The following is an 18,063-nucleotide window of genomic DNA, read 5'->3' on the forward strand; positions in this document are numbered from 1 at the left end:
CTGGGGTGCGTTCCAACATGTACACCATCCGACCTTCAGTCTCTTTTCTCCTTTATTTATACCTGTCGGTGGCGGAACAAAAATCAAATCATGTCAAATAGGTAAAATAGTGTTTTCTATTGGTTAGAATACCATACATTATGGTAATATCTGACGCAAAGTGGGTAAAGGGACTTGATGTGAGAGGATGCGAACGAGACTCAGACGCGGCTGGAAAGATACAGATGTATAAAGTTAGCATGCGGGAGCCAGACTCCTACCGGAAGTGACACGGTTTGCTCTATAAAGCAAATTTGTCTGCGTGACAGTGAAATATTGTACAAATAGGGAATTTATTGGTTGTATTAATTAATACACGTAGTATTTCGACTAGTAATAGTTGTTTTCGTTTTAATTAAACCCTCGCTTTCCCTTCTTCGTCCATTAATTTAAACGGACGAGCGTCCGCGCAGGTTTTACTACGGAGGTTTACGCCGGAAGTTGTTAGCTTTGTTCACGCTACCTTGACAGGTGACTGGAAAGCGACCAGATGGAATTCCGCACTGGCTTCTTAACAGATTCCACACATTTTACATTGTGTCGCGCACATTTTTAGCGGACTTTCCTGCTCTCAAACAGCCCTGGCGTGACTACAAGAGCCTGTCTGTGAACCGGGACAGAAGCGGTCAAGACATTTAAGGATACCCCACCAGACATCCTCCCTCTGTAGGTATCGTTTGTAGCTGTCGAAGAGCAATAGCTCGAGATGGGTGTAGCCTTGTTAAATCACTGTTAACGCAGCCGTTTGTGTTATTTACTGCCGACTTCTCTACGACCTCTTATTCCTCTAAACACTGTCGTTCACGTCTTCTTTAATTCTTCAGCAGCACAAATACAGTGTGTGTGTTTTTTTGTGTTTTTTCCTCCTTGGCTGTTACTTTAGATGACCAGCGTCATGCTAGCGAGGACGAAAACATTGCAGCTTCCGGTAACATATTTCACAATAAAACCTGTCAAACTCCATCTAGTGCTCAAACTATTACTTAATTCATCTATTAAATGATCTCTAGAAAGTTAATCACCGACACATTAAATAATTAATTAATTGTTTAAGACAAATATCAAGTCAATATGGACGTATGGATGAAGTGAGTTGTCTATTAATCCATTAGTTTTGATAGGTATTGCACATTTTATGTTTAAGACGTTCTAAATCTGCTCTGCTTTTATTTCTAAAGCACAACCACATAACTACCTGCAATAATATATCAACCCTCGTTGACTCATTACAGCAACTCCTGATGAAGCAACTGTACTAGTAGTACGTTTATAATGTATGGGAGGTGGGGATACGTCATACCTGTAACCGGTCACTTTGTGGCATACAGGGAAGAACCTCGCTCAGCCATGTTTATCTAAAGCAGGTGCAGCTCTGACTCTACCAACAGCAACGAGCTGCACCTGAATCTGTATTGGGTCTGCAAACGGCAGTGAAGTGCATCGAGTCTGAGTGAGTGTTTGAGGGTTAACCGTCCTTCCTTTGCTCTTCCTTGAATACTTAAATTCCAGTTGGATCGTGAATGGCTGCCTCTGCATTCCAAGACAGTCGAGACACAAACCAAAGCTGCTCAGAGTATTTAGGAATGTGCGAGTAACTTCGTGAAAACCTGTTCCTTCAACTGTCCGAGTTGCTTTCACCACTAGTGCAGGTGTGACGGGTGACTTTTCATGCTACACCGGAATGACTTCAATTAGTCACCAACACCACCTGGTATAATCTTCCTGCGTTGGATTGCACCTAAACAGAGCAGCTGGCTGTGTGTGCCACATTAATTCCTTTACATAACATTTAGTCAGTCTTAATCACGCTGAAGGCTCCACGGCAACCTGGTGCTTAAGATGATTAAAACGCACCCTTTGAGTTTTCTTTTAATAATCAGAAACACGTAGTTCCAGCTGCAGCAACAGGTTGGAAATATTAGACGTTGTTTACAATAGTATTGGATTAGAAAGCAGGGGAGCTCCCCTCTTTTGATCGCTGCTTCCTCATCGCTCGCTTATCCTTTGACAAATATTGACTGCAGCTGTGTGGGCGTGGCGTAATCTGATGATAACGTGTGTTATTGCAAGTGAATGCATCATGTTAAAGGGACTGAAGTGTACTTAAGTATTTTCTGTTGTTAAGAGAGTCAAAATTGCCCGACGGTACCTGAAATATTTTGTGCGCTCAGCAGCTTTTCCCGGACGTTATGAGGCCTCTTGTTCGTTCTTCTTCTTCATTCTTTGCTGTGCAGGAGCGGTGAATCAAGGTTCCTTCAGCCTCTTCGGTCTTAGATAGTGATGTGCAACTGATCAGAGTTCTGGACACGGTGAAGAATGCGATGCCCTTTTACATTCCTGGATGAGGATTAGCAGTCACAAGTTCTCTGCCGGTTCCTGACCTGGCCAGGGGTCGTGAACGCCACTGCTGCCTTTTTTAAAATGCTCACACTCAGTCACGGACCAACCTGTCTGAAGACCCCCGTCACTTTTTGCAGGAATATTTTAGTCGTAAATTGATTTTTAAATTGATGAAATTGCCTTTTTCCACACTCAATAACAGACCACACTGTTGTCATTGACTGCTCCTTTATGTGTCCTGTATGTGTGTGTGTGTGTGTGTGTGTGTGTTGTCCAGGTCCCTGAGGCGAGTGTGTGTGTGTGTGTGTGCCCACCATGCCGCTGTTTGGTAAATCCCACAAGAGTCCGGCGGACATCGTCAGGACGCTGAAGGAAAACATGGCCATCCTGGTGAAACAGGACAAGAAGACAGACAAGGTAGAGACGGACAAGGGTGTTTCCAGGGGCCCCCGAGGGTGACGGCCCTCTGTGAAATTGGACCATGGACCGGCCTGGGCCTGTCACACTTCACTGTCAAGACATTTCACTCTCACACACATGTATAAACTGAGCAAAGTTCAGGCTCAAGTCGGTCTCAGATTCCAGCTCTCTCTCCACCTCTCTGTTCTCCAGGCGTCTGAGGAGGTGTCCAAGTGTCTGGTGTCCATGAAGGAGATCCTGTATGGCAGCAACGACAAGGAGCCTCACACCGAGACGGTGGCCCAGCTGGCCCAGGAGCTGTACAACAGCGGCCTGCTGCTGTCGCTGGTGGACAACCTGCAGGTCATCGACTTCGAGGTGAGGAGGGGGCTGAGGGCGTGGTCGCCGGTCTTCAGCCTTCAGCCGCGGAGGAGTGTTGACGTGTTTTTTGTTTTTTTTATTTCCGTGCTTCCAGGGGAAGAAGGACGTGTGTCAGATCTTCAACAACATCCTGAGGAGGCAGATTGGGACGCGGAGCCCCACCGTCGAATATTTCTGCTCCCACCAAGATGTCCTCTTCATACTGCTGAAAGGGTGAGACACACACACACACACACACACACACACACACACAGAGTACGTACTCTACAAAGTTGGATGGCTTCCAGAGAGGCGACACGAACGCTCTCTCTGTGTTTTTGAAGGTACGAGACTCCGCAGGTCGCGTTGAACTGTGGGATCATGCTGAGGGAGTGCATCCGCCACGAGCCGCTCGCCAAGATAGTTCTCCAGTCGGATCAATTCAACAGCTTCTTCCACTACGTGGAGATGTCCACCTTCGACATCGCCTCCGACGCCTTCGCCACCTTCAAGGTACCTCGTTACTGGTCGAACCAGGAACTATAGAAAACATCTGTAGGACAGCGGTTTGAGTCGCAGTGTTTTGTGATGTTTAGCTCTATCTTGTGATGGATTTACAACACGTGTTCCCGTCTTTATTCGCAGGATCTCCTGACGAGACACAAAGTGCTTGTGGCTGAATACCTTGAACAGCACTACGACGCCGTGAGTGACGCTTTACTCCTAGTCTGGGAAACACATGATGGATGTAATGGCTCCCGCACGTGTTAGAGCGAGTCTGCCCTGTTATTTTTCAACCAGCGTTGCCAGGTGGAACTTTTTTTAGTCTGTAACTTGCATCAGGCCTGACCACATCCATGCAACACACACACACACACACACACACACACACACACACACACACACACACACACACACACACACACACACACACACACACCCCCTTCCACAGGCAACCAGACATTCAGCAAGCATTCCCAAATTCCATCTGTTAATAATACTGATCCACCACTTTGTTAGTAATCTATAATAAGATGTGTTTCGAACGTCGCTACAGGTGTTTGCAGACTACGAGAAGCTGCTGCACTCTGAGAACTACGTCACCAAGAGGCAGTCTCTAAAGGTCTGACCGGCTCCTATGTTGATTTGTAGAGCATTACACATACATAGATATATATCTATATATCTATATAAATATATATTGATTGTCTCTCTCCTCCAGCTCCTGGGCGAGCTGTTGTTGGACAGACATAACTTCACGGTGATGACGCGCTACATCAGCAAGCCCGAGAATCTCAAGCTGATGATGAATCTGCTACGAGACAAGAGCCCCAACATCCAGTTCGAGGCCTTCCACGTCTTCAAGGTAAAAGCACAACAGTCGCGCATGTAAACGCAGCAAATGTCGAAATTCTCTTGTTTGTAAAAGAATAAAAAAAACGTGTCCCCCCCCCCTCCTCTCCGTCCTCAGGTTTTTGTCGCCAACCCCAACAAGACGCAGCCCATCATCGACATCCTGCTCAAGAACCAGACCAAGCTGATCGACTTCCTGAGCAACTTCCAGAAGGACCGCACGGACGACGAGCAGTTCAACGACGAGAAGACCTACCTAATCAAACAGATCAGGGATCTGAAGAAACCGGCCTCCTAGACTTTTTATTTGATAGGAAGACGTAGAAGAAAACCGCACATTAACAATAATTAAAAGACGTTATCTGTCTTTATTTCTCTTCATTGGTTCATTTAAAACTCGTGCGACAGTAGTTCTCAATCACTGATCTTTTCTTTTGTAAATTGTTTTGATCATGAAATCTTTTTTTTTCCTTTCATCCGTAGCATGTAGCGCCACAACTCAAGGTGTCGGAGGAGCTGATTAGCTCTGTTGGGAGAATCACAGTCACCAGATGCAGGTGCTCTGGTAGTCGCAGCACGCCTGTTGATTTTTAACTATTTAAATGAAGTAGCTGCAAATCCCAAAAACAAATGAAGAAGAATATAAAAATATGAAGAATTTCTGCTTCTTTTTTTTTTCGTCTTTTAGCGGGATCAACATAGATAATATCTTTCAGAGATTAAAAAGATTTGGCAAAAGGAAAACCGAGAATAGAGGGAACTGGTTTTAGTCACAGTCGTATTATTTTAATTGAACTATCGGTACAGTGAGCTTCAACCCGTTTTCATCACTGGCTCTCTTTGCTGGTGGCTGATAGCACTTTCTGTATTATATAAAAAATAATGTTCTTTTTGTTTGTTAATCGTATCACTGTTTTCTCACTGCTTGAAGGGTAATCATGTTTTATATATAGTTTCATTTTCTTCTCATGTACAGTTTATGGTTTGTACGCCTGGAATCAGTGCCATTGTGAGTGCGAACGTTAACGGGAGGCACGTTGCCGTGTGGAGGAGCCGTAGCGATGGCTGCTCGTGTCTTTGTTTCTTCTCTCTGTACTGTGACAGTGTTCTGCTCTGATGTTGGTGTTAGAAAGAAGAAGATTCAGAGGTGCCTTTTTTTTGGTTTTGGTGTGTTTTCCTTTCTTCCTTTTGTATTTCCAGTATCTTTCCAGGGGGAGCTCGATTATTACGTCAATGAGAATATGCTCTGAAAAGAACATATTTGTTGTGATTGAGCAGTGAACCTCTTTAACTCGCAGCATTGTGTGGAGCTGACGTAACACACCGTGTCGGCTATAACTCAAGCTCGTCACAGAGCGAGGCCAAAGTTGTAATTGAGAAATGTAACCGCTTCACAATCGACATGGAAGGACCGTAAAATGTACAAAAACCGATGACGCTGAAACGCTACTTTTGAAAGTGCTCTTGGTTTTATATTTGACTCATCATAATTCCATTTTCTAAAAACAGTCTGAATTTATTTCCCACTTGATATTTGAAGTGCATCCATTAGGGTTATTTTGAAGTTTTGTGTTTGAATCTCTTTAATTAGAACTCTAAACAGTACATTTGAAGACTAACACGAACGGGAAGTAGTGGAGTGCAGCTGGGTGACAGTAACAATTATAAAAGGACGTTTCTGCTTTCGCTTTTCTGCCGTAAAATAAATCATTCAAAATAAACAATACCAGCTTTTTATTTGACGCTGTAAGCTGTGACACATCGTACTATATCACAATATAACATGAGATGTGGAGCGACCGGCTTTACATCCGACTTGCATCCAAACTCAGCAGAGCTCCATCATCTTCCCAGTGTCCTCTGGTCCTCTCTGACAGCAGCCACCTTGTTTTCCCCATTGATGCTATTGTACCACATTCACCATGAATAAAAGGATGGGAATTCATGCTGTGTGTGTGTGTGTGTGTGTGTGTGTGTGTGTGTGTGTGTTTGTTTACAGGCAGGTGCTGTGCAACTTCTCATCTTTTATTCTCATGTGTATTTATCTCCTTAAAAGATGCTTTAGCTTACTTAAAACACCAAAGGACACAATGTTTTTTGGGATGAAAAGAGTACAGCTTTGTAATCAAGTTCCTTCTTCCTTAAAGCTGCTTTATGCATCATATCAATAAATCTGTAATATAATCATGAGTGAAATACTCTCCCAGGCTTGTGTACCATCCACAATTCAACATCCTTAGTTTAAATGAACAATTAAACACGTATTAAAATAAATACAATGACAGACAAATCCACATATCAGTTTATATTCCTATTTAAAATATAGTATTTTCTTGTAGTATCTCTATTTCCCGCTCTCGCTCCTTTAGTCCTCACAGTTCCATTTTGAGATCAGTGGTCCAACATAGAGGCTGACCAGGGATCAGGGTCATGAAACCCATCGCAGTGACTTCATGAAATCAAATGATGTGCGGCACAGACGTACTGTAACGTGCAGATCTCTCACAGTTCTATCCGCGCTGATGCGGCTTTGAAAAAGGTGACCCTGCAGCGTTACACCCGTCCGTCTGCGGCCGGCGCTCAGCTGACGTTATGCGAGTCGTGGGATCTGTCGGTGCACCGCTTCTTGTTGCTGTGGCTCTCCCGCTCGGCCTGCCTGCTGTGCTTCCCGACATGACCATCTGGAATTTAAAAAAAAAAAAAAGACACCAAAGGTCACCTTTTCTGAGACATGTAGAGGAGCATTTGAGGACGCCGAGGTAACGAGGTGTGACTCACTGGCGTGGTGAGGAGAGGACGCCGAGGACACCGAACTGCTCCTCTGCCACTGTGAAGACAGAACAAAAATGTCACCTCCTTGTCTGCTTTTCCTCAGCAGAGAGAGACATCATCCTGGCGTACTCACTATGAACTTGCTGACGCCTTTCAGGCTGCCGAACCTCAGGTAGGAGATGTCTCCCTTGTCCTTGTCCCGGTCCTGGTCCGTGGTGTAGATGTGCGTGATGCCGGCGCCTCTGATCAGAGGGACGCACTCGTCGCACGGGCATTTAGTCACGAACAGCATGGCGGGCTCCTCCGGTTTGATGGGTCGGGTCCTGAAGGTGAGGGCGCTCTGCTCGGCGTGGACGATGTATCGGTATTTGCGTCTCTGCCGGTCCTCCTGCTTGTTGTCCATCTGTGGGTACTCTGCATAGTGGGAGCCGGCTGGGTAGGCGTTGTACCCGCAACCCACCAGGCACAGACACCCAGTTCCATCACTGGCAGCCTGGGACAAGAGAGCACATCAAAGTGAACTATATTAACAGGAACAATGATGTTATTAGTAATGAATGTGCATTCTATTTCTTGTGTCCAGGTGTCTGCTATTGTGCACACTGACTCACTGGCACACCTTAATATAAAATGAAAACAACAGAAGTTAAATCAAAGGAAGGAAGGTGAGCTCACCGACGGTGCTTTGGCCCAGATGACAGCGCCCACACCCACTTTGGGATCCTCTGGAATGAAAAATGACAGCTTTACATGTAAGAGGCGGGTGGAACGCTGTTTAATAATGACTGTGACCTTTTAAACATGAAATTCAGGAAAAACGTCCAACAGGAATGCAGCTGTGTCCTCGAGAGTCACTGCCGAGATACTCACACACACACACACACACACACACACACACACACACACACACACACACACACACACACACACACACACAGGAATCTAATGCTGACCTCAGCTATCTTGTAATCTAGGAATATTTGTAATTTAATGAAAAGCTGGCGTGCTGTTTGATAGTTACACAATCACTCATCACCTGTTGTGTTTTAACCTGAAACAGATGATGTGTGCTGGGAAGAACCCTGTCTGTGACAAACAGAAGAACCAATCAGACCTGTTCTATAAGCCAGCAGCCTGGCTTGGATGATGCAATGGCGGGCCACTTCTTGGGACAGCCCCTCGTGACGGGGAGGCGGCGAGGACTCCGGGGTTGACTGCTGCCACCTGGGTGACAGGAGCGACACAGTCAACAACAAATAACAGCAAAACGCAGGACAGACGCGTGAGGGACCGGCGAGCGTTTTTTCTAACCTGTGGAAGCCGTAGCGCTGCTGCGGCACGCCGGCAGCCACCGTGGCCAGAACCTCCACCAGCTCCCTCATGTTGTGTGTCAGGTTGGAGAGGTTCGGCTCCACACAGAAGTTCTTCAGACCCATGCGGGTCAAGATGTCTCGGTGCTGCTCGGACGTCTCGACCAGGAGCCGCGTGGAGAAATCCTTCAGGTGTCTCGTCCGCTCTCTGGAGAGGCAGGAAGAACGTCTTACATGCAACACACAGCTACGGTTCACCAATACGTTGAGATGCAAAGGACGGTACCTGTTGAAGAGCTCCTCTGTGTTCAGCCCCGGCTCATCGTCGGACATTCTCTCCACGAAGTCACACTCCCGGGACGTCTCGTCCACAAACTGCGCCAGGCCGGGCGCCAGCGGCTGCAGCAGCACGCAGATGTGGGAACGGCTGTTGGACTTCAGCCTCTTCACTGCCTTGGCGTCCAGTGCGGCCTCCTCCGGGATGCAGCCGGGTGGACCGCCGGAGCGGGAGCTTAGGTGGTCTGCGGAGGCGGGCCACAGCATGCTGACCTCAGGGTCTCCGGGCCAGAAGGAGATCTGACTGACCCCAGCTGGAAGAAGAGAAAGCAGCATGGTGTATTGTGGAGGAGGTGGAGCCGAGCGATCCAAAGTCCAGCTCATTACTGGTGTATAATCGGTCAGTATGATTGTAAAACTGCAGTTAACAGTGTGAGCTGCACTGCCCCTTTAACTCCTCAGACCTCAGACTTAAGACCTTGGCACACAAACTTAGTAATGGATTTAGGAACAGCTGTTGCAACCTAATCACACTTTGAAATATGTGTGTTCAGCATATCTTTGATTTCTCCTCACCGTTGATGATCATCTTGAGACAGGAGGCGCAGGGCCTCCGCGAGAAGTACAACTGACAGTTAGCCAAGCAGGCGCCATGTTGGATGATGGCTGCCTGTCCTGCGTGGAGCTCGGGTCCTGAACAGTGGAGTCCCACCACCTTGCTGTCCCGCACCACCACCAGACCCGTCCTGCTGATCTGGAACACGACAGATGTTCATTACTGAACATCGAGAACGCTCGAGTGCTGCAGCCAACGATAACTCACTGTCCCACAGCTGTGTGTATTTCATTAAACCAACCTCACTGTTGTCCTCTTCTTCAGATTGCTCTTGCGGGAACAGCTCCATCCACAAACTCAACAAGGTGAACAGGTTTACCTTTGATAGCCTGGGGCCAGGACCTGGAGGAGAGCCAATGCAAAGTAGACCCACTCAGCAGGACACATCTGAGACACACTGAGCTAACAATACATTTAGGCTGCTGTCATGTAAGTCACTTGCTTTTCTGTGGTAATCATGATGAATATTTACAAGCTGCTGCCATAAACATTCTCAGAAAAGATGCAGCAGTAAGTACAGATTAAGTACAGATCAGCTGCTCACACATCAGCTGTTTTATGACATCACAGAAGTGTTGCTAAACAACCATAACACGAACCATTCCTCCATCTGGCTCACCTTGTAGTCTGCTGTCAGTCTGGGTGCTACTGTATCTCGTATCGCGACCCGACGTGGACTGGCCCGGATCGGCTCGGTTCCTCATCTCGTTTCCTTCCATTCAATCAGGCGAACGTACACTTCCTACGTGTTACATGTAACAGGTTTGGGTTATCCTACATATTCTGCGCACAAGAACTGACCTTAGATCTGTACAGTGGTTGGCTGCTTGACACACTTCCGGGTTAGTTCCGCAATAACCTCTGACGTAACAAAGAAGGCGGGGCAACGATGAGTACGTTGTTGAATACCCGTTTGTTCCAGCAGGTGGCAGCAGAGTACCACGAGAGCATACGTCACCATAGAAGTGCTGCTTTTATTACACTATAAAGAAATAGCTGCCTCAGTATGACATACAATTAAATGCTGAATAAGAATAAGAAATAATATTTTTAGAATATCTGAAGTCTAATCTCAGGCCAGGTAATGTGTATAAAATAAGAATGAACTAATAAGAGACTCGTCTAGTGCAAAGAAAACCATTACATGGAAACAAAGCAGTTTGAGTTATTTATTTCTTCAGAGACCTGTAATTCCATAACTAAACCAAATTACCCGCAGCTTTATAAACGTGTCCTATGTAAATAAAATATAAACACAGTACAATAAAAATATACTTTAATCTTAATATAGTAAGAGGAACAATCCGATTTTTTTCCGGTTTGCTTCTCATCTAAAACAAAATTGTAAACTTGCTCCTAATTCCGCAAAAAGAACAGAAATTTAAGAGTTCCTACTTACCAGCAAGCTCAGACCAAATTAAAGTGCTCTCTCAAGCCTCTGAATGCAAGGAGAAATAGAAACCTAACAAAACAAAACTGATCTGACAAGTCAGCTGACTTGGCCAACAACCAATAACACTCTTCATCTACTACTTTCATACATTACCCAGTAATGCAACAGAAGTAATAAACAAGGACCTGCAGGCAGTTATTGGTCATGATAAACCCAAGCTGACAGAATATTAACAAAACATCGCACTTTTTAAAATCACGCAGCATTTCAAAGCGTTGATATTGCTTTTCGGCCTTCAGTGTATTGTGCTTTAAAGTGTGATTAAATTACAGAGGAATCATTAAGGACTCATTTTGGTCTCACTGAGTTTGTTACATATAACATAAGCAAACACAAACAGACGGAAACAGTCACCTCGGATCAGTGTGTTGGAGGTCCCAGAGTAAAAAAAAAAGGAATAGAAGGTTATTCTTGGAATATAAAGCGTCTGCAACAAGCCACCCGCCTTCGATACATTTCAATCCTTTAACTCAGATTTCTTGTCTTCCGCAGCAATCTGAACTATCACAGTTTCACTGAATATGAAGAAAATAAAGAAGCGACCGCCGTTTCTCAAAAGTGCCACAGAGCAAAACACTTAAGTCAGGTAGAATGAGCATACAAAACAAAACAGACTCGAGTATAAAAAGGAAATTATTATACATCCCACAATATTTTCAGAACTTCTAAAATACACAGAATAGCAGCTGAGATAGATAAGCGACCCAGAGCATGATCTGGATCAACGGTGTTCGTTGACGCCGTTAAATGAGCTTCAAGAGCGACTTTAAAGTTAAACTTTCAACACATCCAAGAGCTTCAAAACACAGAGACTGCAAATTGATGTGTGTTTCGGTAAAGTGGTTCTTGTGTCCTGGCCAGTTTAAGTCAAAGCTCTTCTTTCAGGTCTCTGTCCTCTGAACCAGGTCCACATTCCTTCCAGGTCTTTGGTCTCCCGAATGAACCTCACCAGAAGTAAAAGGAGGTCACAAAAAAAGGTCAGCACTGGCCGAGAGAACAAGCAAAAATTCAAGTACAGCGTGTGGAGAACTCAATGCAGCGAGACAGAAAAAAAAGTAAAAGACAGCATGACGTCGTTGAGCGACTCCACAGGAAATGGCCAAAGGGCTGACTTCAGATCTGTCGATAAAGCAGCTTAAAATTCCAGTCCATATTGTGAACGCTGCCGATCCGCCTCGGCAAATATGAAAATCAACGATTCAAGGAAGCTTTCTTTTCGGAACGTGATCCGACCTGATATCTGTGGAGCAGCGGCGCGGTGACGCCGGAGGGCCGCTCAGTTCTTGAAGGCCCCGCAGCGGCTGGCTTTGCTGATGAACTCTTTGAGCATCGCTCCGTCCACCTGCCAGAAGGCTCCGGTCTGAGTCACCTGAGTGAGGTGGTTCACGCAGAAACGGAAACAAAACACTTCCAGGTCCTAGAAAAAGAGAAATAACACGAGACGGGGTGACGCGTTTGTACAACAGTGTCGGCTTCAAAACTATTTGAGGGAGAGTTTAGACGTTATTTTCACTAGACAGGTTTGTCATGCAGCCTCTCAGTTGCTTTAAACTCAGACTTTTATTGTACAGTATATGGAAATATCTGTAAAAGTAGGCTGAAGCTCTACAGTATAGTAGTGCAGCGTGCCTGTACTGTACCTCAGCGTCGTATCGTATGGCGGCAGACAGCAAGGTGAAGGCGTTATCGACGTTGATCCCTCTCTTGATGATCTGCTGACACAGTCGTTTCAGGCGGTTCTCACAGTAAGAGGTGGCCAGGTCCAACAGGCCTGCGGCCAACACACACACACACACACACACACACACACACACACACACACACACACACACACACACACACACACAGGTATGAATAGAAGCCACACAAATGAGAAAACAGAGCGTTTGACAAAAGTGCGTGCTGACCGATGGCGTCCTCGGGTGGAAGGTCGACGGCGTCCGTGTAGAGGAACTGGAGGAAGGATCTGTAGACGGGGTAAGAGAACTGGCCGATCTCGATCACGTCCTGCTGGTCCTCCGTCCACTGGGAGCGAAACATGGACCGGAAATGCTCACACCTGCTCAAAACAACACACATTATCTGTCGTGAACCTCAATCACAATTTCTTTTGGATGCCAGACTGGTGTGCATGGGAAAATAAGAGCTCATTTTTTTAGTTAAATCTACGTCTTAACTGCACATGGGACACGCACCTGATCTTCAGCACGGCTTTGTGAACGTGAATGCACTTGCCGTCGACGCTGAACTTGAGGTCGGCCGTCTCCGGGCTGTCGAACTCTTTCCTCAGAGCCTCCGCGACGGTCATGAAGTCGTCGTGCTCTGGAATAAAGCAGAGAGCAACAAATCAAGCGTACGGTTACGGTTTTTGAGAACAGATCTGACGATGTTAGCGAAGAAAGGATGAGGATCAACACCCTCCCCCTCCCTCCCTCCCTCCCTCCCTCTCACCCATAGACATGAGCCTCCACATGACGGAGGGCGTGGCGAAGCAGGCGAAGACGTCGTCGGTGGTGGTGAAGTGCGTGAGGTGTGGCATGACGATGGACTGACCCCGACACTGACCCCACATATACACCTGCAGGGTAAAACATGACCATGGCTTACTGAGACGCTGGTGCTTGAAAAGTCAAAATGGCTAATTTACCACTATTTATGAGGCGGATTTGATTTTTTTTTTTTTTTTATATACAAAATTTGGCTATTTAAGAGCCGTGACCAAGATGTGTACTGAGCGGGCAGCTCAGTCAGTGCTCTCTGGTGGATTAGCCATGACCCAAAACTAAAATGAAATCCAAGGGAACAAAGAACACACAGGCCCGCTTAAAATATATGGGACAAAACTGAGAAACACTCAATCCTGCAACAACAACAAAAAAGCCCATTATACAAACTCTGAAGCCAGGAAATACACAAACCCACTCACATATGAATACATAAGGAGCCATTGTAGACTAGATTAATTGCATATGTACCTGACCGCTTTGGGTCTTGGCTGCTGAAGTATGTGTTGAATGGCAAGCTGCGACCTCGACAATCCTGACAAACGAGAGACGCGTTAACAAATTGTCACAGATTCGCATAGAGAGTGTTAATTACAGCCACACACTGCAGGGTGTTATTATTGTCTACGACGAGTTCCTTTTGCACACTGACCACTACTTAAGACCAGGAGCGGAAAAGGTACAACGGGGGAGGAAATGAGGACAGGAAACAGGAAGTAGAAGTCTAAACAGGATGGGAGGAATCTGTCTCTTCTCCAAACACAAAGACGTCAAGCCCCTCTTTTGCGCCTCACCTCTCTTTGTCCGCCATGATCAGCACCGGGCTGAGGTGGTTGCTCTTGTTGCCGGTCCCCAGCTGACCGTAGGTGTTGGCTCCCCAGGAGTACAGCAGCCCTTCATCAGTCAGTGCCAGGCAGTGGCTGTTGCCCGACACAACCTGGAAAACAGGGAACAGTTGAGTCACGCATAAAGACAAGTGTGTGACGATGACCCCCCCCCCGCCTCTCCTTGTTATACACAACATCCCCAGTCAGCATTACATTGGGTTGTCGTCCTTACCTGTTGCATGCACAGCCCCTGGAGAGCAGTGAGGCGGCAAGGCGTCAGCTGGTTCCCATTGTTTCCGATACCCAGCTGTCCATTTCCATTATAGCCCCAGCCATAAACCTAAATAAGCATAAATAAACATAAACAACTTTTACGGTATGAAGTTCAGGTTTTTCCTCTGTGAAGTTTTCCCGCAACGCCGCCGTCGTCACCTCTCCGTTGTCCATCAGAGCCATGGAGGAGGTCTGTCCGCACGTGATGGCGACCGCGGTCTTGCCCTGCAGGCTGCCGGTGACTTTCCTGGGGTGGGGCTGGTTGGCCGTGGAGCCCGAGCCAATCTGGCCACAGTTGTTGTAACCCCACGCAAAGACCTGGAGGGGCGGGGAGGCGGGTCAGGACCAGGGAGCGCAACATTCTGCTGTAATGTCAACAACACTTCTTAGGTGGTAAGAAAAGAGCTCCGTGTGACTAACCCTGAGACAATTTCACATCTTATTTTTGTGTAATATTAACACAACACTGTCAAATGTACTACTGTAGAGTTAGTATTTAACATGGTAACAGCCTTTCCTGCTTGCCACACACACACACACACACACACACACACACACACACACACACACACACACACACACACACACACGCACACGCACACACAGCCTAATTAAGCACTAGCTTAATGCCTTGGGGTTAGAAATAAGCTGCTTAGTCGGAGGTGGCTACGTCAAGGTTTTCACGTGACGGGAAAAAAACCCAGTGAATGACGATGAAAGCAACGGCTACCTCTCCGTCCAGAGTGAGGGCCATGGAGTGATGCGAGCCACACGCCACTTCTTTCACTTTCTTGTTCTGCGGGTTGGTGGTGACCAGCAGCGGGGACAGACCCTGGGTGGTCGTCCCGTTCCCCAGCTGACTGTAGCCGTTGTGGCCCCAAGCAAACAGCTGTCCGTCTGCAGTAAACAAACACAGAGACGAGCAGCAGGGTCTAAAGCTTGACAATCCAGATTCTAAGCTCAAGCACAGGTATGATTCACAGGCTGAGTGATTGATATAGATAACATAATAAGTAAGTACTGACCCTCTGTCGCCAACAGGACATGAGGCCCACTTCCATAGCTGAGGGCGGCTACCTTCTTCCCCCGCAGGAAGTCCAGTTTCTTTGGCACAACGGTGCTCAGACTGTCTCCTGTGCCGAGGCAGCTGCTGCAGTTCAACCCCAACACAAATACCTGGGAAATAATAACACACAAATCAACATTTAAAAAAAAAAAAAGAGAAGTTTTTGTTACCAGAACTGCATGTAGAACAAATAAAACTGCCAAGAAAACAACAAGGAGTTTGTTGTAAAAGCTTACCATTTAGATCACTGAGGACTATGGACTCACCTCATTGGCATGTGTGATGTAGATGGCCTCATTGGCAGAGTTTCCAAACACACAGGCCTGTCGAACCGTGGCCAGTTCCTCGGTGCTCAGCAGAGAGAACAGGGGCCACTTACTGACGTCCACCATGGCTCCTGTGAAACTCAGCCGTCCTTGTTGGGGAGCAGCGGTCAGGGCCGACGGGGGAGAGGAGGGAAGACCACGAGGGGGAGGGGGAGGAGGAGGAGGTGATGCTGGAGGAGGTGGGGAGCAAGAAGCGGAACCATCCCTGCTGACACTACGGAGAAGGAGAAGATGAGAAGCGGTCGTGAATATATTAAGAAACGCTCCCCTTAACATGTACATAAACAGACATAAGACGGATAGGACATGTATGGACACAGATGCACTCAGAATTACATGCAAATAAGTCAGTAGTTATTCAGCCAAATGAGAGAATCAGTAAAGAAACTAACTTTCTTCTTTGACAGTAATAATTGTGACGTTAATTGCATCACAACAAGCTAACGGGCACTGAAGCGCACGGTAAACAACAGAAGCTAGTGGCTTAGTTCCTGAGCTCTTCCTACCTAAAGCATCGCTCCATGACAACTGAGAAGAGACAAACAGACACATATTTCATTACAACAATAAATATCACTATCAGTACAAAATAACCCACATCTATAATATATAGAGTGGCGTAAAGTTACCCGACTGAAAACGTCTCCACGGTGTCAACAGTACAGCTGCTTCTCTCAACTGTTGTGGTTGTGTTGGGTTCAGCGACTTCTTCGTCTTCTTTATTTCCGGTAGAGTAGACTGCGTGGTTGAGAGTTGCTGCCCTCCTCCGGTCACTGGTTGAACTGCTGTTCCAGAAAGTTATTGTTTATGACCATTTTTGGGGGGGAAAACCCTCCCACCGTTGTCACCCAAGCTCAGACAGAACAATGCACAATTTATTATTATTAAATCAAATGTTTGATGCACATCAGCATTAGTAAAAAAAATAAAAGCACACCAGGTTTGTAGCTTTTGAAATTATTTAATTTGTAGAAAGTTACCTTCAAGTCAAGACAACTCTATACAGCACATGCTTGCATTTGGGATCTAAAATAAACAGTTAACCCAGTGTTTTAAACTATCTTTCAATGTACTTGTAGTTTTGCTTGACAGCCAGCAGATGGAGTACTAACACATAAATCTGGGCTCATCGGCCTGTGATGTTCTGAATTATGTGAGAGATCAGTACACAACTGATTTGTCTGTTTGTGCTGAATGTAGTTATTTAAAAAAGGGGATTAAAACCAAACATTTTGAATTTGAAGTTCTTTACATTAAGTGTACAAAGTATGACGTATTTTGTGTAGGTAAGGTAAAAACTGACCCCCTGACAATCACGCTAAGTGACACAAATCAAACACACCCACGGTGTTGCGTCAAAACAGGTGCATGCTGGTACTAGCCAAAACACAAGATGCTAATATGCGCGCGGTTGAGAGCCACTTAAACATTAAGCTAGTTTAGTGGGACCAGGAGGCAGAGTGGACTGGTTTTAGTGGGACCAGGAGGCTGAGTGGACTGGTTCGGCTATTTATTTTGCATTAGGAATGAAGAAGCAGAGAAGTTGAGCCTGGACCAGATTGAGGAGGACTTCTTCAAGACTCGCAGAACGACGTTCGGACTGGTGAGTAAACCTAGAAACATGTTCGTGGATGTGAAGAGTCCATAGAGGTCTACTTTACTTGGGGAGTTTAATGTAGCTTAATTGTTAACAATATAACCTGTGTAAAGATGGAGACACCATATATGGTTGGTTATGCATGTATTATTGTACACTTTTCGTTATAACCACTGCAATATGTTATAATGTAATACATTATAACATATTTTTTCACATATTATACATACGTATAACATGTGAAAAGGGCCTATTGCGTTAAAGCTGTTTAATACAAAATTACACAATGAAGTGTATCTGTGATATATTTTTGTCTTTTTACACTTACTTGAGTCAAATTTCTTTAAAGTAACAGTACTTTTACTTGAGCAAAGTGCTGTAGTACTAGTAATCTTCCTGCAGATTTTATGTTTCTTTCTATCTATCCTCCTGGAATCAGATTCATAATGAGTTGAGAAGCTTTGGAGTCTTTATGATGTAAATCATCTCTCTGACTGATAGTCACCTCTTTTCTGGTTCATTTGCATTTCATGAATTCCCACTCTGCAAGCG

General features: G+C 45.8%; 3 protein-coding genes across 6 annotated transcripts; 1 reads left to right on the forward strand and 2 right to left on the reverse strand.

Annotated features, from left to right (window-relative positions):
* The first annotated feature begins 502 nt into the window (after positions 1–502).
* cab39l (calcium binding protein 39-like) lies at positions 503–6,436 on the forward strand. 2 transcript variants are annotated; one of them, XM_068719825.1, is made up of 9 exons: positions 503–705; positions 2,657–2,796; positions 2,992–3,156; positions 3,254–3,372; positions 3,483–3,651; positions 3,784–3,843; positions 4,196–4,261; positions 4,361–4,504; positions 4,610–6,436. In XM_068719825.1, exons 2-9 carry the CDS (start codon positions 2,695–2,697, stop codon positions 4,787–4,789), a joined length of 1,005 nt encoding a protein of 334 aa, XP_068575926.1. In that variant the 5' UTR covers positions 503–705; positions 2,657–2,694; the 3' UTR covers positions 4,790–6,436. The 2 variants fall into 2 exon arrangements, with proteins under 2 accessions (XP_068575926.1, XP_068575927.1); XM_068719826.1 differs by lacking the exon at positions 503–705 and adding an exon at positions 1,344–1,489.
* Positions 6,211–10,926, reverse strand: cdadc1 (cytidine and dCMP deaminase domain containing 1). Of its 2 annotated transcripts, XM_068719821.1 has the most exons (11): positions 10,865–10,926; positions 10,085–10,207; positions 9,707–9,807; positions 9,426–9,603; positions 8,860–9,163; positions 8,575–8,781; positions 8,378–8,487; positions 7,939–7,988; positions 7,397–7,756; positions 7,270–7,318; positions 6,211–7,172 (listed from the first exon to the last, which is right to left on the reverse strand). In XM_068719821.1, exons 2-11 carry the CDS (start codon positions 10,182–10,184, stop codon positions 7,072–7,074), a joined length of 1,560 nt encoding a protein of 519 aa, XP_068575922.1. In that variant the 5' UTR covers positions 10,185–10,207; positions 10,865–10,926; the 3' UTR covers positions 6,211–7,071. The 2 variants fall into 2 exon arrangements, with proteins under 2 accessions (XP_068575922.1, XP_068575921.1); XM_068719820.1 differs by lacking the exon at positions 10,865–10,926 and having other exon boundaries at positions 10,085–10,408.
* rcbtb1 (regulator of chromosome condensation (RCC1) and BTB (POZ) domain containing protein 1) lies at positions 10,621–16,619 on the reverse strand. 2 transcript variants are annotated; one of them, XM_068719823.1, is made up of 14 exons: positions 16,544–16,619; positions 16,421–16,442; positions 15,855–16,128; positions 15,548–15,698; positions 15,253–15,419; positions 14,682–14,840; positions 14,482–14,589; positions 14,217–14,359; positions 13,894–13,957; positions 13,370–13,496; positions 13,114–13,240; positions 12,826–12,977; positions 12,559–12,689; positions 10,621–12,335 (listed from the first exon to the last, which is right to left on the reverse strand). In XM_068719823.1, the coding sequence occupies exons 2-14, from the start codon at positions 16,435–16,437 to the stop codon at positions 12,195–12,197; spliced, it is 1,761 nt and encodes a 586-aa protein (XP_068575924.1). In that variant the 5' UTR covers positions 16,438–16,442; positions 16,544–16,619; the 3' UTR covers positions 10,621–12,194. The 2 variants fall into 2 exon arrangements, with proteins under 2 accessions (XP_068575924.1, XP_068575925.1); XM_068719824.1 differs by lacking the exon at positions 16,421–16,442 and having other exon boundaries at positions 16,544–16,607.
* Positions 16,620–18,063: the final 1,444 nt, after the last annotated feature.

The sequence above is a fragment of the Cebidichthys violaceus genome, unplaced genomic scaffold, assembly GCF_023349555.1.
Source record: "Cebidichthys violaceus isolate CVI_PGR_0920_01 unplaced genomic scaffold, fCebVio1.0.p SCAF_24, whole genome shotgun sequence".
NCBI classification, from domain to species: Eukaryota; Metazoa; Chordata; class Actinopteri; order Perciformes; family Stichaeidae; genus Cebidichthys; species Cebidichthys violaceus.